This window comes from Chaetodon trifascialis, chromosome 12 (assembly GCF_039877785.1).
Source record: "Chaetodon trifascialis isolate fChaTrf1 chromosome 12, fChaTrf1.hap1, whole genome shotgun sequence".
NCBI classification, from domain to species: Eukaryota; Metazoa; Chordata; class Actinopteri; order Chaetodontiformes; family Chaetodontidae; genus Chaetodon; species Chaetodon trifascialis.
The window spans coordinates 27,372,366-27,398,476 of record NC_092067.1 but is presented as its reverse complement, the minus strand read 5'-3'; the positions used below and the strand labels follow the sequence as shown (position 1 = coordinate 27,398,476).

General features: G+C 48.7%; 2 protein-coding genes across 4 annotated transcripts in view; one reads left to right on the top strand and one right to left on the bottom strand.

Annotated features, from left to right (window-relative positions):
* LOC139340512 (bone morphogenetic protein receptor type-2-like) overlaps positions 1–7,829 on the bottom strand; it is a 29,584-nt gene extending 21,755 nt beyond the window's left edge. Inside the window, exons 1-2 of one of the 2 annotated variants that reach the window (XM_070976367.1) lie at positions 7,572–7,829; positions 4,222–4,384 (exon numbers count right to left, since the gene is read on the bottom strand). In XM_070976367.1, coding sequence (XP_070832468.1) covers positions 4,222–4,294 — 73 coding nt within the window. In that variant the 5' untranslated portion in view covers positions 4,295–4,384; positions 7,572–7,829. The remainder of the gene's footprint in view (positions 1–4,221; positions 4,385–7,571) is intronic. The other variant, XM_070976368.1, reaches the window with a different exon arrangement.
* Positions 7,830–10,870: 3,041 nt separating this feature from the next.
* Positions 10,871–26,111, top strand: part of mylka (myosin, light chain kinase a) — a 47,822-nt gene continuing 32,581 nt past the window's right edge. Inside the window, exons 1-9 of one of the 2 annotated variants that reach the window (XM_070976361.1) lie at positions 10,871–10,958; positions 18,735–18,885; positions 20,708–20,915; positions 22,735–22,780; positions 23,372–23,537; positions 24,178–24,343; positions 24,456–24,477; positions 24,975–25,173; positions 25,954–26,030. In XM_070976361.1, the coding sequence (XP_070832462.1) occupies positions 18,739–18,885; positions 20,708–20,915; positions 22,735–22,780; positions 23,372–23,537; positions 24,178–24,343; positions 24,456–24,477; positions 24,975–25,173; positions 25,954–26,030 (1,031 nt within the window). In that variant the 5' untranslated portion in view covers positions 10,871–10,958; positions 18,735–18,738. The remainder of the gene's footprint in view (positions 10,959–18,734; positions 18,886–20,707; positions 20,916–22,734; positions 22,781–23,371; positions 23,538–24,177; positions 24,344–24,455; positions 24,478–24,974; positions 25,174–25,953; positions 26,031–26,111) is intronic. The other variant, XM_070976362.1, reaches the window with a different exon arrangement.

The following is a 26,111-nucleotide window of genomic DNA, read 5'->3' as shown; positions in this document are numbered from 1 at the left end:
CGTGAACTGAGCGAGCGTGGAGCGTGTGGACGATCAACATTTAACTCTGGACGCTGGTCAAAGGGTCTCACTGTCTCACTGTCCGTCACCACGTCAACAGTCCTGGTCCTTATGAGACCAGTCCTGGCTGTGACGTCTCGACTGGAGACACAAAGGTTGGATGTGTCTCATTGTGTTCATTGAGTTCACTGATCAGTTACTGAACCTTTAATGTCCATCAGATCAGAACGTCCATGTCTTCAAACATGTCCATGTCTGATTATCTAACAGCGTAACGCACAAAGACACCTGGACCTACCTGCTTAAATAAAGGCTGAATCAGAAAAGATGACATGAGACTTTGAGAAGCTCAGAAATGGAAGCAGAGACTCAGATTTCAGGAGATTTCTCTGATCCTGATCAGTCCTGAACGAGGTCCCAGTAAGGTCAGCACACACACCAGCCTCACTGCCTCGATGAAGAGTCATGTTGTAGAGAGGAAGAGCAGCAGAGTGACAGCGCTGCCTCAGGCTGCTGATGTCCTGCTATCAGACCTCTATTAGTCCAATGTCCCCACATCGCATCTAAAGACCTTCTCACGTGTCTCAGGCTGCTGGAGTTTGATGGAGTCTGAAGGAAGGTGACCTGCAGCGTGTCTGCGTCAAAAACGTCCTGAAGACGAAGGTTCAGGACATTTGTTTTGGAACAAATAAGGAAAATTCACCAATTCAGTGAAAGCAGAGTGAAAAAAGCCTGAAGGCAGGCAAATAGTACAGTACACGGAAAAAAGTACTACAAGTATTCAAAGTACTGCATGCAGTAAAGTGTCCCCTGTGTCTGCTGTCCTCTTGTCTCTGGTCTCTGTAGATCATGGTGTCTCCTCGTTCATGTCTCAGCAGGACGTTCCTGTTGGAGTTGGTCGAGGTGGAGCTCATTTTAAACTAATGATTCTTTTCATTCTGGATCACTCTGCTGATCATTTCCTCCATTGATCCATTGATCAATCGTTTGGTCTACCGAACTTCCTGTTGAACTATTTCAGCTCACATGCTAACGCTAACATGCGACTCAGCTGGGAATATGCTCAGACTGGTTAGTCAACCTTTCACTGACTGTTCCTCATGTCAGGAGGAGGAAATGCTGTTTGAGCTAGCTAGCTTGTTAGCAGTCAGTTAGCTTGCTATCAGGGTAGCGGCTGTGTTAGCGTCTGAAGCCGGTCTCTGTTGTGGAGCAGTTTAAAGAGGCGCTTCAACATGGTGACACACAGCTAATGAGTGGCGACAGCTTCCTCCATTTGGACTCCAGCAGTTAACATCAAACCAGTTTGTACAAACTAGCTGAGTCACTTACTGAGAGATCTGAGCTTTCATGTTGCCATAGTAACAGCAGCTGCTGCTCAGCCCACGTCTCGGTTTGATGAACGACAACAAAGCAGCGTCAACGCCAAAGTGTGTCAGCAGCAGAGTAGCACGCTGACAGAGCTGCTGAGCTGTGATCAATACCAGCTGTTCAACGATGCGTTCACATGAAAACACATTCCCTCATCAGCCGGTGTCTGAGATCAGCCTAACACCAGACCAGCAGACCAGCAGGCACACCGGACCAGCAGACACCAAACAAGCAGACACACTGGACCAGCAGACACACCAGACAGCAGACACCAGACCAGCAGACACCAAACAAGCAGACACACCAGACCAGCAGACACACCAGACAGCAGACACCAAACAAGCAGACACACCAGACCAGCAGACACACCAGACAGCAGACATACCGGACCAGCAGACACCAAACAAGCAGACACACCAGACAGCAGACACCAAACAAGCAGACACACCAGACAGCAGACATACCGGACCAGCAGACACCAAACAAGCAGACACACCAGACCAGCACACACACCGGACCAGCAGACACCAAACCAGCACACACACCAGACCAGCAGACACACCGGACCAGCAGACACCAGACCAGCAGACACACCAGACAGCAAACACCAGACCAGCAGACACACCAGCCAGCAGACACCAGACCAGCAGACACACCAGAACCAAACACCAGACCAGCAGACACACTGGACCCGCAGACATCAAACAAGCAGACACACTGGACCAGCAGACACCAGACCAGCACACACATCAGACCAGCAGACACACCAGACAGCAGACACATCGGACCAGCAGACACCAGACCAGCAGACACCAAACCAGCAGACACACCAGACCAGCAGGCACACTGGACCAGCAGACACCAGACAGCAGACCAGGGCCATCCACCACATCCGTCAAAGACCAGAACGTCTCTGAGCAGACGCTGTGGGGGCTGGACCTGTGATTGTTTAATATTTTCACTTTCTTACTAAATAATTTTTGTGAGTCTCTGTCAGCACAAACAGACTCCTAAAAACTTGTGGATACTTGGATACCGAACGAGAAAAAGCTCTCAGTGCTCAACACCAAACCAGCAGCTCAACTACCAACGAGTGAGTCGTGATCTCTACTAAAACTCCTCTTCAGGATCCAGGAAGGAAACAAAGACTCAGTTTGAGACTCAATACAGCAGTTGGTCAATGAACATGAACCCAGGACTCGCCTCCTGTGTCTAACTGTAGTCCAGGAGCTGAGAGGTTTGATGGAGGTCCGCGGGTAGAGAGGCTGGAGCTGGAGGACGAGCCCTGAATGCAGCACAGTTATCGGCCCTGATCTGGTGGTGCTCAGCAGCTGCTAACACAGACCTCAGAGTCAGTCTGTCAGTACAGGCTACTTAGCTAACTGATGTTAGCATGAGGCTAACACTCGTTAAGTTTTCTCATTACTAAACTGAAACGACTTACAGCTCAAAAACTGGTTCTTTCAGTTAGATGTTACTAAACAGTTAGCAGGTGTAACTGTTAGCTAACTGAACCAAGCTAACGTTTAGAGACGTGTGTACGCAGATGCTACGACAGCCGCTGCTGTTCGCTGTTCATGTGTCGTGTTGGTCGATGGAAGCTGCGCCTGTTAAAATCACAATAACTCAAGTTTCAACCAGTTTGTCAAGGACTCACCTCAGGACGATAATAAAACTAACCTACAATAATCTTAAGACTGATTCTGGCTGAAAAATAGAACTTTCAGCAACTGTTCAATGGACAGCAGTTTCCTAGCAACAGATTTACACAGTTTTGATTGGTGGAGACGTTTCAGTTTTAATGTCGTCCCCTGCTTCAGAAAATGAGGAAGGACTGAAAGTGAGTGAGAGCTCAGGACGGACTGAAGGACTGAAGGATCCAGGAGGATCCAGGAGGATCCAGGAGGATCCAGGAGGATCCAGGAGGATCCAGGAGGATCCAGGACTCCTGCAGACCTGAACCTCCTGCACAGCTCTGTAAGAGGGGGGTCAGTGTCACCTCACAGGAATCTGACTGACCCCTCCCAGACTGAGCTGGAGCCAGGAGGAGTCTCAGTGTTTAGTCTACTCTGAACACACACACACACACACACACATACACTCTCCTTCCTCTCATTGTGCGTGTGTGTGTGTGTCTTATCAACCACATCACAACGAAAACACAAAAACTGATGCAGACTGGCTGACGGCAGTGTGTGTGTGTGTGTGTGTGTGTGTGTGTGTGTGTGTGTGTGTGTGTGTGTGTGTGTGTGTCATGAGTTAATTGCAGGAACCTTCATGAACAAACAGGAACGTGAGCTGAGTGGAGTCGCTGATAATCTTAATGTGACATTGGTAGAAAACTGTTTGCTGTGTTGTTAAATTTGGTTTGAGTGTCGACCAATCACAGTTCATGTTTCATATTTTTATAGTCTTAACTTTGTGCAGGGGGTGAAACTCTGATTCTTAAAGTCTGCACTCTGTAAAAGTTAGACCACCACCAATAATCAATAATCAGTCTGTGTTCACCTCCTTCATCCAGTCATGTGTTCACAGTCAGCCTGTTTACCTGTGGAATGATCCAATCAGGTGTTTCTGGAGCGTTCCATCTTTCAGTTTGTGAAACTGTCGTTGCATCAGATTCACAATAAGAGATATTTACAGAAATCAATGAAGCTGATCAGCTCAAACATTCAGCATACTGACTCTGAGCTGTTCTCAGGTCAGTTTGTGTCAGAGAGGATCAGATCAGCTGATCACATTCTGATTATTGATGATTCACACAGTCCCAGCTTCTGTGACTGCTAAGCTAAGCTAAGCTAACGCTGTGTCCTGTAAGACGTGAGGACGTGACCTGACGCTGTGTGAACTGACCGGTGGCGGCAGGAAGCAGCAGGACACACAGACACACTGCGAACGCCGACGAAGCTCCACGCACAGCCGCCATGTTGGATCCGCCTCACAGGTCTGAGTCCACGTAGACGTCACACACACCCCAGGACACGGGCCAGCATCACTGATCCTGGGTCAGATTATCCTGAAAGAAACGAGACAAGAGGTTCAGTCAGATTCTAAGAGCTTAACGATGTGACTGGACGAGCAGGCCCACAGACCAGCAGACCCACAGACCACCAGACCCACAGACCACCAGACCAGCAGGCCCACAGACCAGCAGACCCACAGACCACCAGACCCACAGACCACCAGACCAGCAGGCCCACAGACCAGCAGACCCACAGACCACCAGACCAGCAGGCCCACAGACCACCAGACCCACAGACCACCAGACCAGCAGGCCCACAGACCACCAGACCACCAGACCCACAGACCACCAGACCAGCAGACCACCAGACCCACAGACCACCAGACCAGCAGGCCCACAGACCAGCAGACCCACAGACCACCAGACCACCAGACCCACAGACCACCAGACCAGCAGGCCCACAGACCACCAGACCCACAGACCACCAGACCAGCAGGCCCACAGACCAGCAGGCCCACAGACCACCAGACCAGCAGGCCCACAGACCACCAGACCAGCAGGCCCACAGACCACCAGACCCACAGACCAGCAGACCAGCAGGCCCACAGACCACCAGACCACCAGACCCACAGACCACCAGACCAGCAGACCACCAGACCCACAGACCACCAGACCAGCAGGCCCACAGACCAGCAGACCCACAGACCACCAGACCACCAGACCCACAGACCACCAGACCCACAGACCACCAGACCAGCAGGCCCACAGACCAGCAGACCCACAGACCAGCAGACCAGCAGGCCCACAGACCACCAGACCCACAGACCACCAGACCAGCAGGCCCACAGACCACCAGACCCACAGACCACCAGACCAGCAGGCCCACAGACCACCAGACCCACAGACCCACAGACCAGCAGACCAGCAGGCCCACAGACCAGCAGACCCACAGACCCACAGACCAGCAGACCAGCAGGCCCACAGACCACCAGACCACCAGGCCCACAGACCACCAGACCCACAGACCACCAGACCCACAGACCACCAGACCAGCAGGCCCACAGACCAGCAGACCCACAGACCCCCAGACCAGCAGGCCCACAGACCACCAGACCAGCAGGCCCACAGACCACCAGACCCACAGACCACCAGACCAGCAGACCCACAGACCCCCAGACCAGCAGACCAGCAGGCCCACAGACCACCAGACCCACAGACCACCAGACCAGCAGACCAGCAGACCAGCAGGCCCACAGACCACCAGACCCACAGACCAGCAGACCAGCAGGCCCACAGACCACCAGACCAGCAGGCCCACAGACCACCAGACCAGCAGGCCCACAGACCAGCAGGCCCACAGACCAGCAGACCCACAGACCACCAGACCACCAGACCCACAGACCACCAGACCCACAGACCACCAGACCAGCAGGCCCACAGACCAGCAGACCCACAGACCAGCAGACCAGCAGGCCCACAGACCACCAGACCCACAGACCACCAGACCAGCAGGCCCACAGACCACCAGACCCACAGACCACCAGACCAGCAGGCCCACAGACCACCAGACCCACAGACCAGCAGACCAGCAGGCCCACAGACCAGCAGACCCACAGACCCACAGACCCACAGACCCACAGACCACCAGACCAGCAGACCAGCAGGCCCACAGACCACCAGACCAGCAGGCCCACAGACCAGCAGACCCACAGACCACCAGACCAGCAGGCCCACAGACCACCAGACCAGCAGGCCCACAGACCAGCAGACCCACAGACCCCCAGACCAGCAGGCCCACAGACCACCAGACCCACAGACCACTAGACCACCAGACCACCAGACCACCAGACCACCAGACCAGCAGGCCCACAGACCACCAGACCCACAGACCACCAGACCAGCAGGCCCACAGACCAGCAGACCCACAGACCCCCAGACCAGCAGACTAGCAGGCCCACAGACCACCAGACCCACAGACCACCGGGCCCACAGACCACCGGGCCCACAGACCACCGGGCCCACAGACCACCAGACCCACAGACCACCGGGCCCACAGACCACCGGGCCCACAGACCAGCAGGCCCACAGACCAGCAGGCCCACAGACCACCAGACCCACAGACCACCGGGCCCACAGACCACCGGGCCCACAGACCACCGGGCCCACAGACCAGCAGACCACCGGGCCCACAGACCACCGGGCCCACAGACCACCGGGCCCACAGACCAGCAGGCCCACAGACCACATGCAGTGGTCTCTGCTCATTAGCTCGTTTGTGTCCTGTCTGGCGTGTCTGCTGTGAGTATTACTGTAATATTTCTGCAGGATACTGTGTCTTAGATGTAGTACTGACGTGCTGATGAGGTAACGACAGATAGACTCGTTCCATTTATTGATCTATTGGTTGATTCCCCCGTCGTTCTGTCTGAACATCAGCTGGCTGCAGGCCGTACTCTGAAACTGTAATACTGATATATTTAGTAATGGGATTCATATTTTCAAATATTTTGATAGTAAAAGCACGGTGTCTTTATGTTCTCATGTATTTTATACCTCAAACTGTAACTGTGATGATGTCAGAGTACTGGACTAAACATTGATCAGCGGTGAGTTTATTCTCAGAGCAGAAGAGCTTCATGCTTTGACTTCTACGATTACTGTACTGAGCAGGAAGTATTGGTGGTATTAATACTCTTTATGGCGTACTGTGCCTCAGTCGTGTTCTAATGAAACATTTCAAACCAATAATCACGTCGTATTGATCGGCTGACCTCACTGTGTTTTATAATGTTCATGTCTGTGTGACCTTCATCATCCATCTGTGCCTCAGGAACGCACCTGTACTACACCTGCATTGTCATCACACACACACACACACACACACACACACACACACACACACACACACACACACACACACACACACACACACACACACACACGGTACAACATCACAGATGACACGTGTGTGTGCTGTCACTGATCATATTCCAGCCTGTTATTGATCACCTGTGAAGTGTGTCCGCAGGTAAATTTCACGGCAGAGCAGCTGAGGATGGAAGGGAGTGGCACACGCACACACGCACGCACACACACACACGCACATGCATCGGTCATCACACGACTACACGTTAACGGTGTGTGTGTGTGTGTGTGTGTGTGTGTGTGTGTGTGTGTGTGTGTGTGTGTGTGTGTGTGTGTGTGTGTGTGTGTGTGTGTGTGAGATAAAAACCGTTCTTACCGGGGAGGAAGACTCCGGCCGGCTCCGCAGGGGATGAAGCAGCCTGTCTGTCTGTCTTTCTGTCTGTCTTTCTGTATTCCGGGTCTGTTGTGATCCGGCTCGGTCCGGTTCGGTTGAGCCTGGTCTGGACTCTCTTCCTCGGGACTGATCCGGATCCAGCAGCAGGTTCGTTCAGCAGAATCAGAAAATCCGCAGAAATGAAGCTGCGCTCCGTTTCTCTGCGGCCACATCAGACTGTGAAGCGACTGAGACCACAGCAGCCTGAGCTTCCGGGTCGGCCTTCAAAATAAGAGCCCCTTTCAATACTCGTAGTACATTTTCCCGATTATTTTAACCTACTTCTCTGAAGTCACATTTCCAGTTGAACAGAGTGAGGGTAGTACTTTTACTTCAACGATATCTTCATTTAATTTCAGGACGTTCAGGTTTTTCTAAGACGACCGCAAATCTCTTCATTTGTTCACCAGGTGAGGGGGTTTCAGGTTAAATGACTCTGCTCTTTTACTTTGAAGGCAACTGTACTCCATTTCCTCTTTCCTGTCTGAAGAGAGAGGGAGAGAGAGACATAGAGAGACGGACAGAGAGACAGAAGGACAACTGAGAGACTCAGGAGAGAGTTCAGATTCTCGTCCAGCAGGGACTCATTATCTCAGCTGCGTCCTTTCAGAAAGACGGACAATATGTCAGCTGTGCAGTGAGAGACAAAGACACAGAGACGGTGGAGCAACATCCGTCTTCTTTATTTCTCCTTTCTGTCCGTGTGTCCTGTTGTTGGAGGACCGTTGGAGGTGTAACAGGAAGTCATCAGATGTCCCTGCTGACCCTGAACCTCCAGCGTCTTTAAAGCAGCTGTTTGACAGTTTCATGTCCTGAAGATGATGAATTCATGTCTGCAAACACACGTCTTCACATTATCGAAGAAGCCAGCAGAGACGGTGATGAAGACAAACTTCAGCCTTCAGGTTTCAGTGCAGAAGAGCTCTTAAAGAAAAAATGTTCTGGTTCAACCGAATGAGTCATCAGTGACCTCGAGCTAAACTGGTGAAAATAAGCTCTCAGCTCTCGTCCTCTCGTCCTCTCAGACCTCAGTTTGATACGATTGTCCACCAAGACCATATCTGAGTCAATGGTCTTGAACAGTCGGCCGGTCTTTGACTGAGTGTTAATCTGGTTTCAAACAAACATCAAAGTGTGACATCAGTCTTGGAGATCATGTGTCTGACGAACATGACGTTTGTTTGAGGTTGCAGGGAGCTGATTGGTCCATTACTGTTGTCACTCTACATGCTGCCACTGGGTGGCGTCATTACAGAGCACAAAGTGTGTTTCTATGCAGATGACAGATGACTGAACGTCTGTGCTGAACCAGATGATGCTGCAGCTACAGACTCCATCACTGACCGTCTGTTAATCAATAAATCAATGGATGAGAAAGAATCTCTTGAGACAAAGTGAAATCCTTCTAGTCTGCCTGAAACAAAGACAGAAATGCTGTTTGATAATCTGAGATTAACTCTCTGGATTAACTCTGAGCTTTCAGTCTTGGTGTTCTTCAAGATTCTGATCAGCAAGGTGACCAAAACGTCGTGTTTCACCTGAGAAACAGCTGGACGACCATTTCTGAACCAACAGGTGCTGAAAAACTCATTCATGCCTTTAATTCAAGCCGACTCGATGACTGTGATGCTCGATTTACTGACCTCCAGGAGAAAAACACTGCAGCTCCACTATGAACCAGAACCAGCAGCAGAGACCACATGAGTCCAGTTTCAGCTGCTCTGCACTGACTTCCTGGAACATTCAGGACTAGTTTTAAGGTCCTCCTCCTCGTAAACAAAGCTCTGCGTGGACTGGGACCAGAACTCTGTGATCACCTGCTGGTTTACTGATTTTCTTTCAGCTCAAAGACTCAAAGCTGTAGAACAAACAACCTTCAGACATCAGGAAGAAACTCGCTGAATATTTTCAAAATAAAGCTGAAAACTGATCTCTGGCCTCCTGGTAGACCTGAAACTTTGAGCTTCACCTCGTGATTATTCGCTGCACGTCTTTATAAATGTTGTATTTAATTGATTTTACGCTTTCTTTGAAATCTGTTTTGATCTGATTGCTGTTATTCTGTGCTTTTATTTTCCATCTCATGTTCTGATTCTCTTTGTTTTCATTCTCATTCTGTCTGATTTTTTAAGTTATTATCATGTTGGCTTTACTCTCCATCTCATTGGACATGATCTCTGTTCAGCCTGAGTTTTTATCTGAAGCACTTTGAGCTGTAATTCTTTATGAAAGACGCCAAAAAATGAAGTTTAGTATGATTTTTATTGTCGTCGTCGTCATCAGCCGTCATCTTCAGCATCTTTGAGCTCACGTTGTTGTGTGAGGATCAACAACAACAACAACATACAACAACATGCTGATTATCAGACAGATCAGACCTTTGGTCGTCATGACACTGACACCATGTCCACAGACCAGAAGCAGAACTTCATCATCATCATCATCATCATCATCAACTTTTGTCTCCATCATGTGAGCCTCTGGCTGAGGGTGCCCCCTGCTGGTGAGGCCTAGGTAAGACGACAAGATCTTTACTGAAACACCAAGAGAAGAAGGTTCAGGCCTGGATCCTTTTGGACCAGGTTTAGGACTGGATCCTTTAGGACCAGGTTTAGGACTGGATCCTTTAGGACCACGAGGACAAGATTCTGTTTGTTCAGAAGAAAAACAAGTTTTCTTCTCCGGACAGAGAAAACGTCACGATTAGAAAAGAAGACCAGAAGATTTAAACACATTCAGTGATCAGAGGGAGGAAGACTTTATGTTCTTCTTCCTCAGAGCAACGTGTGTGTGTGTGTGTGTGTGTGTGTGTGTGTGTGTGTGTGTTTAAACTCATCAGCTGATCATCACAAACGTCTGCATCAGCATTTAAATTCAGTGTCTTCAGTTTTTTGTCTGTGCTGATTCGGTCCTGCTGCTGCTCCAACATCTTATCTTATCTTATCTTATCTTATCTTATCTTATCTTATCTTATCTTATCTTATCTTATCTTATCTTATCTTATCTTATCTCGTCAGGCAGCCTCGGGGGGCCTGGGGGGGCCCTGCAGTCGGTGGGTCCGGCCCTGTCCGCGTCCTCCTGTTGCAGCTCTGCTTTCAGTCACAGACGCAGTTTGCAGCTCAGCGCTGGAGAGGAAATCAGACTGAGGAAGAGGAGGAAGAGGAGAAGTTAAACTGAAAACCAGCAGCAGCAGCAGCAGCAGGAGGAGGAGGAGGAGGAGGAGGAGGAGGCCCGCTGATGAATGTGCTGATTCTTGCGCCGTGCCGCCGCGCAGCACAGAGCCTCCTCAGTTCGTGTTTTCTTCGTGTTCAGACTCGGAGCGTCACGTCAGTAAGTGTTTCTTCCTCCTCTTTTCATTCATCTTCATCAGTTTTCTGCTCGTTTGCTACGTCCGCGCGCGCGTTTTCCTCACTTTGACCGTTTGCTTCATGTCGACTTTTTAAAAAGAGACCAAGAAAAAGTGTGAGGAGGAGGAGTCAGTCATCAGCTGATCAGCTAATCAATGACTTTAACGGCAATCAATGACTGACCGATCCCGAGACAGAGAGGACAGGAGATAAGATAAGTTAAGATCAGATAAGATAAGACTTAGACATCTGACGCAGGGACTTGTTACAAACAGCGAGAATTTTAAAAAAGTTGTTTTTTAATTATTGATCATTTCAGTTCTTTTATTGATTTGTCTCCAGTGTGGAACTGAAAGACTTCATACTTTCACCCTTAAAAACGCAGTAATACTCATATTAAGAAGAAAAGCAGAAAAGTTTTTATGGTTTCAGAGCGACATGAATGAACATGAAAAACCTTCCTGAAGCTTCAGTTTATCCAAAGTTTCCTCTGGAACATGTTTGACGATGAAGATGATGATGATGATGATGACTGTTTATTCAGCAGAGTCTGACTGTTGTTTGGTTGTTAAACAAACAGACAATAAAAAACATGATGGGTCCCTTCATTGATCTCTGTGGATCAATACGTTTGATGGGCCAGACAGCAGAGGAGCACCAGTGTCTGAACTGGGACTGGACTGGAAGGATGTGGGAAACAGTCTGTCAGGATGTTTATGAAACGCTCGGCTGACGTGAAGGAATCTCCTCCGATCAAAAGATCCAACCTGGACATGAACCCTGGTGCATGCTGGGAACTTTACCTTTGAAGTTTCTTCTGGACAGAAAGTCTGAAATGTCTCCTTCAAGCTGCGTCTTTAATGTGTCTCATTTGATTATCCCGTCTTTGCTTCCTGTTTTATTTTGAAAAGCTGCTTTCCAAAAGGTACAGATGTATTTTTGTGTCATTTAGATCAGATACAGATACTTTGTGAGTGTCTGAAGTCTGTCCACAGACAGAGAGACATCTGTCCACTGACAGACAGACATCCACTCGCAGGCAGACAGACAGGCAGACAGACAGACAGACAGACAGACAGACAGACAGACAGACAGACAGACAGACGTCTGTCTGTCACACCAGCTGCTCCACGTCCAAACAGGCAGGAGAACAATCAGCAGTTATTCAAATATTAGAGCAGAGCTGGAGGAAGTATTCACAGTCTTTACTACAGTAAAAGTACTAATACCACACTGTACTCTGCTAAAGGTAAACGTCCTGCAGTGAAAATGTTGGAAAAGTATGCGAGTATAATAAGTAATAAGTAGGGAGTGCAGTAAAGTGTCTCCTGTGCCTGTTGTCCTCTTGTCTCTGGTCTCAGGTCTTAGATCCTTCATGTCTCAGCAGGACGTTCCTGTTGGTTGAATTGGAGCTCATTTTAAACTAGTGATTATTTTCATTCTGGATCAATCTGCTGATCATTTCCTCCATCGATCGATCGATTGATCGATCGTTTGCTTTGGAAACGTTGTGAAAACAGTGAGAGATGTGGTCTCAAAGTGACGCCTTCACCATGTTTGTTTGGTTCCTATGATTACAAACACATTGAGATGATTGAGAGGAAAAGCAGCCAATCAGACGTCTGAGAAGATCAAACATCACATGATTCCACAGCAGAGATCAATAAACCATTAAAACAACAGATGATCAATCATTTTCTGTCAATACACTCATTGATTAATGGACTATTAGTTTCAGCTGTTCTTGTTAGCTTTAGCCTCATACTGTTAGCGTGAGATCTTGACTGGGACCTGTTAGCTTTAGCCTCATACTGTTAGCGTGAGATCTTGACTGGGACCTGTTAGCTTTAGCTTCATACTGTTAGCGTGAGATCATGACTGGGACCTGTTAGCTTTAGCCTCATACTGTTAGCGTGAGATCATGACTGGGACCTGTTAGCTTTAGCCTCATACTGTTAGCGTGAGATCATGACTGGGACCTGTTAGCTTTAGCCTCATACTGTTAGCGTGAGATCATGACTGGGACCTGTTAGCTTTAGCCTCATACTGTTAGCGTTAGATCATGACTGGGACCTGTTAGCTTTAGCCTCATACTGTTAGCGTGAGATCATGACTGGGACCTGTTAGCTTTAGCCTCATACTGTTAGCGTGAGATCATGACTGGGACCTGTTAGCTTTAGCCTCATACTGTTAGCGTGAGATCATGACTGGGACCTGTTAGCTTTAGCCTCATACTGTTAGCGTGAGATCATGACTGGGACCTGTTAGCTTTAGCCTCATACTGTTAGCGTGAGATCTTGACTGGGACCTGTTAGCTTTAGCCTCATACTGTTAGCGTGAGATCATGACTGGGACCTGTTAGCTTTAGCCTCATACTGTTAGCGTGAGATCATGACTGGGACCTGTTAGCTTTAGCCTCATACTGTTAGCGTGAGATCATGACTGGGACCTGTTAGCTTTAGCCTCATACTGTTAGCGTGAGATCATGACTGGGACCTGTTAGCTTTAGCCTCATACTGTTAGCGTGAGATCTTGACTGGGACCTGTTAGCTTTAGCCTCATACTGTTAGCGTGAGATCATGACTGGGACCTGTTAGCTTTAGCCTCATACTGTTAGCGTGAGATCTTGACTGGGACCTGTTAGCTTTAGCTTCATACTGTTAGCGTGAGATCATGACTGGGACCTGTTAGCTTTAGCCTCATACTGTTAGCGTGAGATCATGACTGGGACCTGTTAGCTTTAGCCTCATACTGTTAGCGTGAGATCATGACTGGGACCTGTTAGCTTTAGCCTCATACTGTTAGCGTGAGATCATGACTGGGACCTGTTAGCTTTAGCCTCATACTGTTAGCGTGAGATCTTGACTGGGACCTGTTAGCTTTAGCTTCATACTGTTAGCGTGAGATCATGACTGGGACCTGTTAGCTTTAGCCTCATACTGTTAGCGTGAGATCTTGACTGGGACCTGTTAGCTTTAGCCTCATACTGTTAGCGTGAGATCTTGACTGGGACCTGTTAGCTTTAGCCTCATACTGTTAGCGTGAGATCTTGACTGGGACCTGTTAGCTTTAGCCTCATACTGTTAGCGTGAGATCTTGACTGGGACCTGTTAGCTTGAGCTGTTAGTTGAAGGCCAAACTTAAACTCTCAGAGAAACATGAAGTTTTTCCTCCTGATAATCTGTTAATGACAAGCACAGATGGACGAGAGAGCTTCACTGACCTTCTCTCTCTCTCTCTCTCTCTCTCTCTCTCTCTCTCTCTCTCTCTCTCATGCTGAGTTTTGGCTCAATGATGAAGCTGCTGTGTCAGTGTGTGTGTGTGTGTCTGTGTCAGTGTGTGTGTGTGTTATTGTTTGTGTGTGTATGTCTGTCTCTCTGTGTGTCTCTCTGTGTGTCTCTCTGTGTGTCTCTGTGTGTCTCTCTGTGTGTCTCTCTGTGTGTCTCTGTCTCTCTGTGTGTCTCTCTGTGTGTCTCTCTGTGTGTCTCTGTCTCTCTGTGTGTCTCTGTGTGTCTCTCTGTGTGTCTCTGTCTCTCTGTGTGTCTCTCTGTGTGTCTCTGTCTCTCTGTGTGTCTCTCTGTGTGTCTCTGTCTCTCTGTGTGTCTCTCTGTGTGTCTCTGTGTGTCTCTGTCTCTCTGTGTGTCTCTCTGTGTGTCTCTGTGTCTCACTGTGTGTCTCTGTCTCTCTGTGTGTCTCTCTGTGTGTCTCTGTGTCTCACTGTGTGTCTCTGTGTGTCTCTCTGTGTCTCTGTGTGTGTCTCTGCGTGTCTCTGTCTCTCTGTCTCTCTCTGTGTGTCTCTCTGTGTGTCTCTGTGTGTCTGTGTCTCTCTCTCTGTGTCTCTGTGTCTCTGTGTGTGTCTCTGTGTGTCTCTGTGTGTCTCTGTGTGCGTGCAGACTGGACACCCTGTGTCCTCTCAGACTCTCAGCTCTGGTTTCTGTGTTGTTCGTCTCTTATCTGTCTCTGTGTGTCTCTGTGTGTCTCTGTGTGTCTGTGTCTCTCTCTGTGTGTGTCTCTGTGTGTCTCTGTGTGTCTCTGTGTGCGTGCAGACTGGACACCCTGTGTCCTCTCAGACTCTCAGCTCTGGTTTCTGTGTTGTTCGTCTCTTATCTGTCTCTGTGTGTCTCTCTGTGTGTCTCTGTGTGTCTGTGTCTCTCTCTCTGTGTGTCTCTGTGTCTCACTGTGTGTCTCTGTGTGTCTCTGCGTGTCTCTGTCTCTCTGTCTCTCTCTGTGTGTCTCTGTGTGTCTGTGTCTCTCTCTCTGTGTCTCTGTGTCTCTGTGTGTGTCTGTGTGTGTCTCTGTGTGTCTCTGTGTGCGTGCAGACTGGACACCCTGCGTCCTCTCAGACTCTCAGCTCTGGTTTCTGTGTTGTTCGTCTCTTATCTGTCTCTGTGTGTCTCTCTGTGTGTCTCTGTGTGTCTGTGTCTCTCTCTCTGTGTGTCTCTGTGTGTCTCTGTGTGTCTCTGTGTGCGTGCAGACTGGACACCCTGTGTCCTCTCAGACTCTCAGCTCTGGTTTCTGTGTTGTTCGTCTCTTATCTGTGTCTCTGTGTGACATTGCGTCAGTCGAAACTGTTTATTGATCTTCTATCAGCTCTCTTCTTCTTCCTGTTTCCTGGTTCAGCTGCATCCACAGAGTTACTGGCAGTACACTAACAAGTACTCAGCTGTTCGTACCACAGAGGAGAAATAAGTACAAGTACACAGACTGTCTTGAAGAAGTCTTGAAGAAGTTCTTGTATGCTGAACACCGATTGGCTGCTTTTCCTTCCTCTGAGCTCCGGCTCATCTCCAGCCACCTCCGCTGGCTCAGGTCATGTGATGCAGCTGTCCATCGTGCTGGTTCAGGGTGCTTTGACCCCCACACCGTCACACCTCCACCTCCTGCTGCTTCACAGTGGAGCCGCACATACCATCCAATCACCTTCTCTGTGTCTCGTGAAGACACAGCATCAGACTAGAGTCTAGGTCTCTTCTTGTCTTTCGTCCAGTCCTTGAGGTTCTTGGTTGGAGCAGGTCTCTTCTTCTTGCTGGTCTCTCTCAGTCGTGGTTTCTTAGCAGCAGCTGGACCATGAGGGCCTGATTCACTCAGTCTGCTCCATCACTGGATGTTGAGATGTTTCTGCTGTTAACTGCTGATTTCTGAGGCCGGTAACTGTGATGAGCTTCAGCTCTGCAGCAGGGGGACCTCTGGGTCTTCTGTCCTGGATCTGTCGTCATGACAACATTCATAGGTCTTGAAACTTGTCTTTAGTAATGATGGACTGTGGATACAGAGGTCAAAGGAGGCTTAGTGCTTCTGAAGTCTGTCAATGTTCAACTGGAGGTGGTTCAGTCTGCACCACCCAACAAACTCCTCCACCACCACCTGTTGTCCACTGATACAAACCACAATGGCAGAATCACCAGAGACCTCCTGCAGGTGACATGATGGTGACATCAGTGTGTACCACATAATAAACAGTAAGAGAAGGAACGCATGGACAGCGCTAATGTCAGTTAGCTATTTAGCATTAGCTTGTGTTAAAGGTTCTGTCTGGTTAAAATATTTCACATCAGCGTCTGTGTCAGTGTTAGCTTGTCCATCAGGCTAACACCAGTTAAACACACCTGAAAGTACAAGAAAAGATATCAAGCTAGTTTTTTGTATTAGCTTCTAACTTCTCCCTGACAAAACAGTGTGCTGTAGCTAATGTTAGCATGCTAACACTCTAAGCTAAGATGGTGGCCATGGCTCTGGCCTACAAACCTTCACATGCTCCATCAGCTGTGGCTAATGAACTTTGACATTTTGGTCTAAATGTTGGTGGGGGCAGGATTAGCGTTAGCATTATCAGAGGACTGCAGCAGTTTTTGGATGCAGACTGCTGAGGCCTGTTTGACTGTAAAAATGTGGCAGGACATTTGTTTTTATATAAAGAGAAAATGTCTGGAAATCATCAGCGATGGGACAGAAACACGCTGCAGTTTCAGCACGAATGTGGACTTAATAGGAAGCAAAGGTCGACTGTAAGATAAAAATGGTATTTAAAAAGAGAAAAGACAAGTGTGTTTAGTAGCTATTAGAGACTTTAAAGCCATTTAAGGCAGCTGGAAAATGTTTGCGTGTATTAGCAGCATATTTTCAGTGTGACAGCAGGCGATTCTGTTTGTTCTGAAAACATTCAGCCTGAACCGTCTGGTGGTCCAACACACATCCAGCCGAAACAACGTGAAGTCGAACAGCCTGAAGTAACTGACGGCTGGCGGCGCGCTCGTCCTGAGCAAACACCCTGACACCGCCACAAAACATCACCTTCCCCATAGACCTCCATCATAAGAGGGATGAGACAACTTTCATTTGTTCACATTCTGGCATGTTGGCCAAAGAAGCTGTTAGCAGTTAGCAGCTCCTGTTAGCCGTTGGCAGCTCCTGTTAGCAGTTAGCCGTTAGCAGCTCCTGTTGGCGGTTAGCCGTTAGCAGCTCCTGTCGGCGGTTAGCCGTTAGCAGCTCCTGTTGGCGGTTAGCCGTTAGCAGCTCCTGTTGGCGGTTAGCCGCTAGCAGGGTTAGCGGTCCTAACATGGATGTGCAGACAGCTCTCACTGCGACGCTGAAGAAAAGTAAAACCAGGACGATTCTTCTAACGAGCGTCTTGTTTCTCTGAGTTCTAACTGGAGTTATGGACGTTTGTTTTTCCTGTTCCTGCCTGTGATCCTGAAGCACCGAGGCTGAGCTGGGATCAGTCTGCAGACTCCAGAAGTCGAGCTGGAGGCCTCTGCGCCTCGGTGTGGGGCCTCCTGTCTGCCTGGGTCGGGGTGGTCTCGGGTGGCGCTCCCTAGTCATGGTCCAGGGGCCCTCTCGGTGTGGACGGCCCCCTAAGGTGGCTTATTCCCTGCCTTGTCCGTATGGATAAATAAATAAATTGAAAATTGAATATGTGTGTGCGGGTGTGTGTGCGTACGTGCGTGTCTGTTAGTCTCTATATGTCTCTATGTGTTTATGGGGGTGGGAGGGCTGGCTTTTCTTTTTGCTGTTTTTAGCCTCTGAGGCACTTTGTGTTGCTTGGAAGTATGAAAAGTGCCTTATAAATAAAGCTTGATTTGATGATTTGAGAAAACAAAGACGATCAGTGAAGTGAAAGTCATCACTTAAAACATGAAGCGTTTCCTTATAAGGTCAAAGATGGAGCCAGTCACATGTGATCTCACACACACACACACACACACACACACACACACAATGTTTTTATCTTCATGTCTTTGATGTGTTCATCCCTCATCACACACACACACACACACACACACACACACACACACACACACACACACACACACACACTCATCCAGTTTTTCTTGGAATTGGAAAAAGGCGTGAATCTCGTCGTTTTCCTGCATCATCGTCCTTAAAGTCATGATGTTTTGCACTTTTCAGAATGATCAGGACTGTTTGAATCAGACAGTTTGTTGGATGTCAACAGTTTATTCCTCGTGGATCAACTAGGATTTCAATTGGCTTAGCATCGTAACCAATGAGTGACGGGCAGCTGGTCAGTGAACGCTGCTCAGACTCAGACGCCGTCCGGCTGAACACGGCGCAGCCAAACTCTGATGGATCGTTATACCAGAGACTCGTGACAGCCAGGTGTGACAGAGCTAGTGATCTGTTTATTGATCGGCGGTCTGACGGCGAGCTCAACCATCGGTCTGTGAGACGACAGCCGGATGTTTACATGTTGTTACTCATCGGTGTATTTTCATGTTGATGTGTGTTTCCTGTCCGACAGCGCGATGAGTGACATCCAGTTAGCTTCAGCGTCCTCCACCGGCTCCCAGGTGACAGCATGCAGTTCCCGTGGCATCGAGCCTCCGGCGTTCATCCTCCCTCCCCGCAACGCCCGGGTGGTGCTGGGTGGAGACGCCCGACTGGAGGGGAAGGTGAGACGCTCCGTTCCTCCATCATCAGTCTGTCAGTCCACATCACGAGGTCTTTAAGTCCAAAAGGTTCATCTTGTGGGAGCAGGAGCGTCATCAGGACGGCTCCGACCAGCGTCTCAGCCGTTAGAGTAGACGTGGAACGTTTGGACCGAACCAAAGGTCTGACAGAGGTCACAGACAGCAGGACGGTTTGTCCTCTGGAGCCTTGTTTCAGTCGGTCCTCCTTTCATTCTGATTTATATTAGATGGCAGAACGTAAACGTAACACAGCTGCAAGGAAGCTGAGTTCAGCCTGAAAGCATCACCACGACACAGATGGTGAGCGAGTGAAGCCAGGTTTAATCACTTCATACTGAACTATGGACGCACAGCAGCACAGGAGACGAAAGAGGGACAAGAGACAGGAGAGGAGACAAGACAAGAGAGGGGCAAGGGAGGAAACAAGGGAGGAGACAAGAGAGGAAGCAAGAGAGGAGACAAGAGAGGAAACAAGAGAGGAAACAAGAGAGGAAGCAAGGCAGGAAACAAGAGAGGAGACAAGAGAGGAAGCAAGGGAGGAGACAAGAGAGGAAGCAAGGGAGGAGACATGAGAGGAAACAAGAGAGGAAGCAAGGCAGGAAACAAGAGAGGAGACAAGAGAGGAAGCAAGGGAGGAGACATGAGAGGAAACAAGGGAGGAGACAAGAGAGGAAGCAAGGGAGGAGACATGAGAGGAAACAAGGGAGGAAACAAGGGAGGAGACAAGAGAGGGGCAAGGGAGGAAACAAGGGAGGAGACAAGAGAGGAAACAAGAGAGGAAGCAAGGGAGGAGACATGAGAGGAAACAAGGGAGGAGACAAGAGAGGAAGCAAGGGAGGAGACATGAGAGGAAACAAGAGAGGAAGCAAGAGAGGAAGCAAGGCAGGAAACAAGAGAGGAGACAAGAGAGGAAGCAAGGGAGGAGACAAGAGAGGAAACAAGGGAGGAGGATGTGAGAAGAGAGGGATTAGATCTTGTGACCGGCTGCATCCTGCTGAGAAGAAGTCATCCAGACACATCAGCACTGATTGTTTCTGTCTGCTCTTCCTGTTCAGTCCGGGTTCAGTTCTGGTTCAGTTCTGGTTCAGTTCTGGTTCAGTTCTGGTTCAGCTCAGCCAGTTAAAACATGTTTCTGCTTCAGATTTTGAGAAGAGCGTCGCTAATCCCACAGCACTTGAACGCACCGGCAGAGCATCAGTTTACAGCTCAGAGGCAAAACATAGAGATTGATGGAGCTGCAAAGCCTCATGGGAGTCGAGCACAAAGTCATCACACATCTGCACGCCACATGTTGCACAGACACACACACAGGCACACACTCACGCACACACTTATTTCAAACGTTCCTTCCTGACATTTAATTAATAATGTTTCACCACATCATGTGAACTTTATTAGCCATGCTAGCTGCGTGTCTCTGTCGATGCTAATGTCGCTCAGTCCTTCACCGCTTCGGTCCAGACACGATGAGTTGTTGGATGAGTGTCCAGGATGAACTGTAATCACTTTGATGATCCTCATTTCCACCAGCCTCAGCTGAACTGTGTGTTTACTGCTAATTAGCTAATGTTAGCATACCCACACACTAAAGCTGATGTTAGCATTTCGCTCAAAGCACCACTTTAAATGCAGCCTCAGAGCCGCTAGCATGGCTGGACACTACGAGTCTCGTGTCTTACTCGACTGCAAAGTCAAACAGGGTCCATCTCCGTCAGCCAATCAGACGAGAGTAGAGTCCCCATACAAGACGTGTCTCTTCCAGCCACTGTCAGGACCGTTCACACCTGTGACCTCTGTTTTTCAGGTGCGTGGTCATCCTGAGCCTCAGGTCACATGGTACAGAGAGGGGAGGCCTGTGATTGGTGGAGAGCGCTGTGTCGTGAATCAAGGTGGGCGGGGCACCTTCAGCCTGGTGGTGGGCGGGGTCAGAGAGGAGGACTTTGGCCGTTACACCTGTCAGGCCACCAATCAGGCTGGGAGCCGGCAGGTCACCGTAGAGATTCTTCTGGAAGGTGCGAATACCTGCAATTTGACTTGTGCTTCTAATACTACCTGAATACCTCTGTTAATACTACAACTGATACTCCTAATACCATGTAATGCTAGGATTTCTCCATGTACTCCTCATGCCAGGACTACTATCACTAATACTACGACTAGTACTACTGAGTATTTTGTTCGACAGTAAGAATAAAAATGCCCCAATATGTCTAAAAATAGATTTTATAAAATTAATTAAGGATTGAACCATAATCAGCATCACACCAGTTTAAATCACTGGAACCAGTCAAGGCATCATTAAGTGGTGATTGTTAGCTAAGGCTAGCTGAGAACGTTTAAGCCACATTTATTAACCTTTCAGCTAAAGCTAGCACACAACGCGCTAACCAACAGCCCGTTAGCCTGAAGCTACGCAGCATTCAGCAGCTGAAAGTCACACAATGGTGGACTATGCAAGCGCTGATGTGTCTGTTTCAGAGCCAATGAAGTCTGAGCCATTTGTTTTCCACCCAGCAGCAACGGTAAGTATGACGAGACGATCACAGATCAATATGCTGTCATCTGTGCAGCTCCGTCCTGGACAAGGCCCAGGAAAATAAACCAGGAGACCTACCAGGAAATAAAGAAATGTCCTGCAGTAACCTCAAACCTGCAGCTGTGGAGAGACAGAACGCCGGCACACTTTCTCTCATTCGCGCTGTCGAGAGCAAAATCACTGAAAAAACACTCGACGCTTTAGCTCAGCGAGCTACAAGACGGACAACTTCAACGCAGGAAAGAACCAAAGCTGCGACTTTAAAACCGACGCTTCGCTGACGTCACGTCACGTTCGCTCAGGACAGACACAGTGTCTGTCCATAAGACGACGCTAATGACTGCTGACTTAGCTGCTAATGCTAACGTGACAGCTGCTAACGCGTCTGGCTCAGACACAAATACTAATGAAGAGTGTTTTAGCTCATCAGCAGAGAAGAAATATTTCAGACGAGCTTTTGTCTCTCGTTGATTCTCTGAGTTTGTTTTTGATGACGCTTAAATTATTTTTTTGTTCAGAAACAGATTCTTCTTCTTTGAATGTTGATGCTGTTCATCATTAAAACTGCAGCTTTCCAAACATGAGCTCAGAGACGCGTGTGTGTGTGTGTGTGTGTGTGTGTGTGTGTGTGTGTGTGTGTGTGTGTGTGTGTGTGTGTGTGTGTGTGTGTGTGTGTGTGTGTGTGTGTGTGTGCATGTGTGTTTTACTGCGTCGTAAACAGCTGGACGCCAGCTTCCTGTATTAAACCCCAGCAGAGTCTCCTCACACTCGAGTCCTCAGCAGCTCTGTGTTTTGGACATTTGCTTCATTCAGTTTCAGACTCACTTCAAACCAACAAACCAAAAGTCCTCATGGACGTCCTCAACCTTTGACTCGTCCATCAGAGTCTGATGGACGTCCTCAACCTTTGACTTGTCTGAAAACATTTCACTCAGATTCATTTATGTGAATGTTGTGTGTGTGTGTGTGTGTGTGTGTCTGTGTGTGTGTGTGTGTGTGTGTGTGTGTGTGTGTGTGTGTGTGTGTGTGTGTGTGTGTGTGTGTGTGTGTGTGTGTGTGGTCTCTGTCTCTGTCTCTGACTGTCTCTGTCTGTCTGTGTCTCTGGCGGTCTTTGTGCTGCCTCAGGCTGTGACCTCTGACCTCTGAACAGTCTTTGATTCTGTTTTGTCTTATTTTGATCTTCTCTTTGTTTCTCTGTGTCTTCTTAGTGTCTCTCGTTGTCTCTTATTGTCTCTTAATGTCTTTAGTGACGCTTCTGCTGTTTCTCTGATGCTCTCGTGTTTTTCCACCTGCAGAGCATTCTGGGAAGACGTTCGGCCTCCCGTCCTCCATCAAAGCAGGGTGAGCTCCACTCCTTCCTGCCGTCCTCCCTCAGCTCCGTCTCTCTGTCTCTGGGGAGTGGTGGCTATAAATGAGGAGTCGTAGCTCCTCAGAGCTCTGGAGCAGGTTCAGACTCAGGTTAACTTTTCAAAATAAGAGCACCGTATTGAAAACAAGGCACCGAGGTCACATTCATGTGGGTTCCTGCTCCTGAGGCATTCTGGTTAATGAGACAGTGGACAAAACAGACACCTGTATTAACCTTTCAGGACGTGGTGGCTCACCTGTCCTCAACAGCAACTGTGCTTCATGTCTTCACCTGTCTGTCTCTCTTCTGTCCTGTCTGTCTCTCATAGCTGACCTATCAAAACTGAAGGCTGAAAAAGACCTAAAAAGTAAAAGTTTAAACACTGAGGAGTGAAGGTGAAGACATTTACAGAACAAGTCAAACAGAAGAGACTGAGGGGGACACAGTCGTCTTAAGTCCTCACTTTAGCGATGCGTCCCATCACTGAAGATGTATATACACACCCTCACCTGTCATTCAGGAAGTGGCTGACGGTGACGGACTACTGACTCCTGCTCATAGAACTCCATTTCCCATAATTCCAGGTGTCGCTCTGCCCTCCCAGCGACTGAGAACAGGCCCAGGATCTGGGGAGAGAGTCCGCCGAAGTTCGTCACTAAACCGAGCCGAGTGTTCGCCAAGCTGGGGCAGACCGGGAAGTTCTCGGCCAAAGCCACGGGACGGCCGCAGCCCCAGGTCACATGGTACAAGGTCAGAGCAGCTTAACCCAGACCTTTGTGATCACGCAGCCATACTGTCGCTCCATCAAACAGGTGTCTGCCCTGCGGGCCAATGAGCAGCTTCTCAGTTACATCACAGCTCAGGACAGGAAGTGACCTGACATCCAGCAGACCATCAGACCTTTGAGACGTTCAGCCATGTAGAGCTGAGCGTCATCAGCGTAGCAGCAAACACTGAATCCATAGCTGATGGTGAGACAGGAGAGGACTGAGTCCTTAGGGACACTTCACAGCAGACAACACAGACCTCATGTTATTATAGGAAACACACGGTGTCCTTTCAGACAGGTGAGACTTAAAGCGCCTGAGAACCAGACCAGACACCACAGTGATGGTCTCTGGTCTGAAGCTGCTCTGAGATCCATGAACAGACCTTTGAGGTCACGTTCTCTAACACAGACAGCAATGACAGCGTCTGCTGGACCAGAGGACCTGACATGGTTAATGATGTGCTATTGGACAGGCATGTCCTACTCAGGCTGCCGTACTGAGGTCAGAGGAGGTAGGAGGAGGAGCTGGAAGACGCCACTGTGGAGAAGGACTGCTTTGCTTAAGAGAGACAGACTCTCTCTGACTCTCTGTCCGTCTGTCTGTCCGTCTGTCTCTCTCAGGGGGAGGCGGAGATTCAGTCTTCTGGGCGGGTCAGTATTTATGAGCGCTCGGGTCTGTACTTCCTGGAGATACAGGAAGTGTGTGTGGAGGATGCAGGAAGTTACACGTGTTTGGTCACCAACAGCGCCGGAACAGCAACAGCCACCGCCGTCCTCAACGTCCAGGGTGAGACGACCAATCACGTTAAAGAGTTTTTCCATCAGGTCTTCTGAAAAGCTGCTAAGACAGAATAACGGACATTTAAGAGTCAATATTTCTGTCCTGTTTGTCCCCTCAGGTGTTCCTGAGGACTCCTCCAGGTGTGTCACTCGTTCACCTGCCTCACAGCGTCTCCAAGATGTCGACATCAAACTCATTTGCTCCATAGATACAAATGTTTGACGGTATTGTTCAAAGGAAACAGCCGCTCTGAGTTTCTTTAGCTCCAAACACCACAGACAGCCAAAGACTGACAGGTGACACACCTGAAACATACAGCTCACCTGTTGTCCATATTTACAGACTCACTTTGTGGTTTCATCCCTCTAAACTAAGACCTTTAACCTGTCTGTCTGACAGGTGTCACTATCGGCGTCTTAAATGCAGAGCAGGTGAATCCATCAGCGATCAGAGATCAATGACAGGAAGTCTGTCCGTCTGAGAGTGTGACAGACTAACAGACGTCCCAAAAACAATTCAATGAATAGAAATCACTCGTACAAGCAGTGAAGTAATCAGATTACTCACAGAAACATGTAAAAGAGACTGAAGCATCAGACAGAGATCGAAATGTTGACACAGATTCTTCCTCCTGCAGGACCGAGGACACAAAAACCAGCAACCTGACCGTGGACAGAGCCGCTCGCAGTGCTCCCAGTGCTCCCAGTGCTCCCAGCTCCCAGGCAGAGCAGGAGCAGCAGAGCCTCCTGCCTCAGCCTGGACAGGCCGCCTCCTGGAGGGGCAGAGCTCCTGTGCAGCTCCCTCTGGTGGCTGAGAGGAAAAGTGCAGCTGCTCCGGTCAGAGTGACTTCAGTATTCATTTGTTAAGTTTTGTTATTTGTCTGGAAGCAGCTGTGAAACAGTATCAATAACTAATAATCAATAGCTGAGATTCAGTAAACAGGAGTTTGACTGATGATATTAACAAAGAGCCACAGAAACTGATGCTGTGCTTCAGGTCAAGGTCTGTCCTCACATCTGAAGGACACCTGATCAGTAACACCTGGACAGATTTTTCTCACTGAAGTGTTAGCATCTGGTAGCATCTGTTAACGTCTATTAGCATTTGGTAGTGTCTGTCAGATCTGTTAGCGTCTGTGAGCATTTGTTAGTGTCTGGTAGCATCTGTTAGCAACTCTTAGCAACTGTTAGCATCTGGTAGCGTCTGTTAGATCTGTTAGCATCTGTTAGCATCTGTGAGCATTTGTTAGCATCTGGTAGCAGCTGTTAAAATCTGTTAGTATCTTGTAGCGTCTGTTAGCGTCTGTTAGTGTCTGTTAACATCTATGCACGCCTGTTAGATCTGGTTGCATCTTATAGCGTCTGGTAGCATCTGTTAGCATCTGGTAGCGTCCTCTTCTCCTGAGACCGAAGCAAATTACCCATAAAAGAAGCAGCTTGATTGATTTTGTACCTCTGTGGCAGAATCTCACTTTTACAGAGAGAAAGTACCCATATTCACTAAACCACGCCCACTTTTGATTGATTGACTTACACGAATGTCTATCAACTGCAAACACATGACAGATAACAAAGATGCTCAGACTTGTGTCTCTCTGTCTGTCTTTCTGTCTGCAGGTCCAGTCAGTCTTCTGTCCAGTTCCAGTTCACTCCAGTTCAGTCCAGCAGCCAACCAGCGGCTCAGACAGCAGCAGGTCCGTATTTGTCTGCATCCCATCCTTACACCAAGGAAATAGCTTGCTAGCTAGCTAATTGTGTCCAATTTCTGGTTTTAT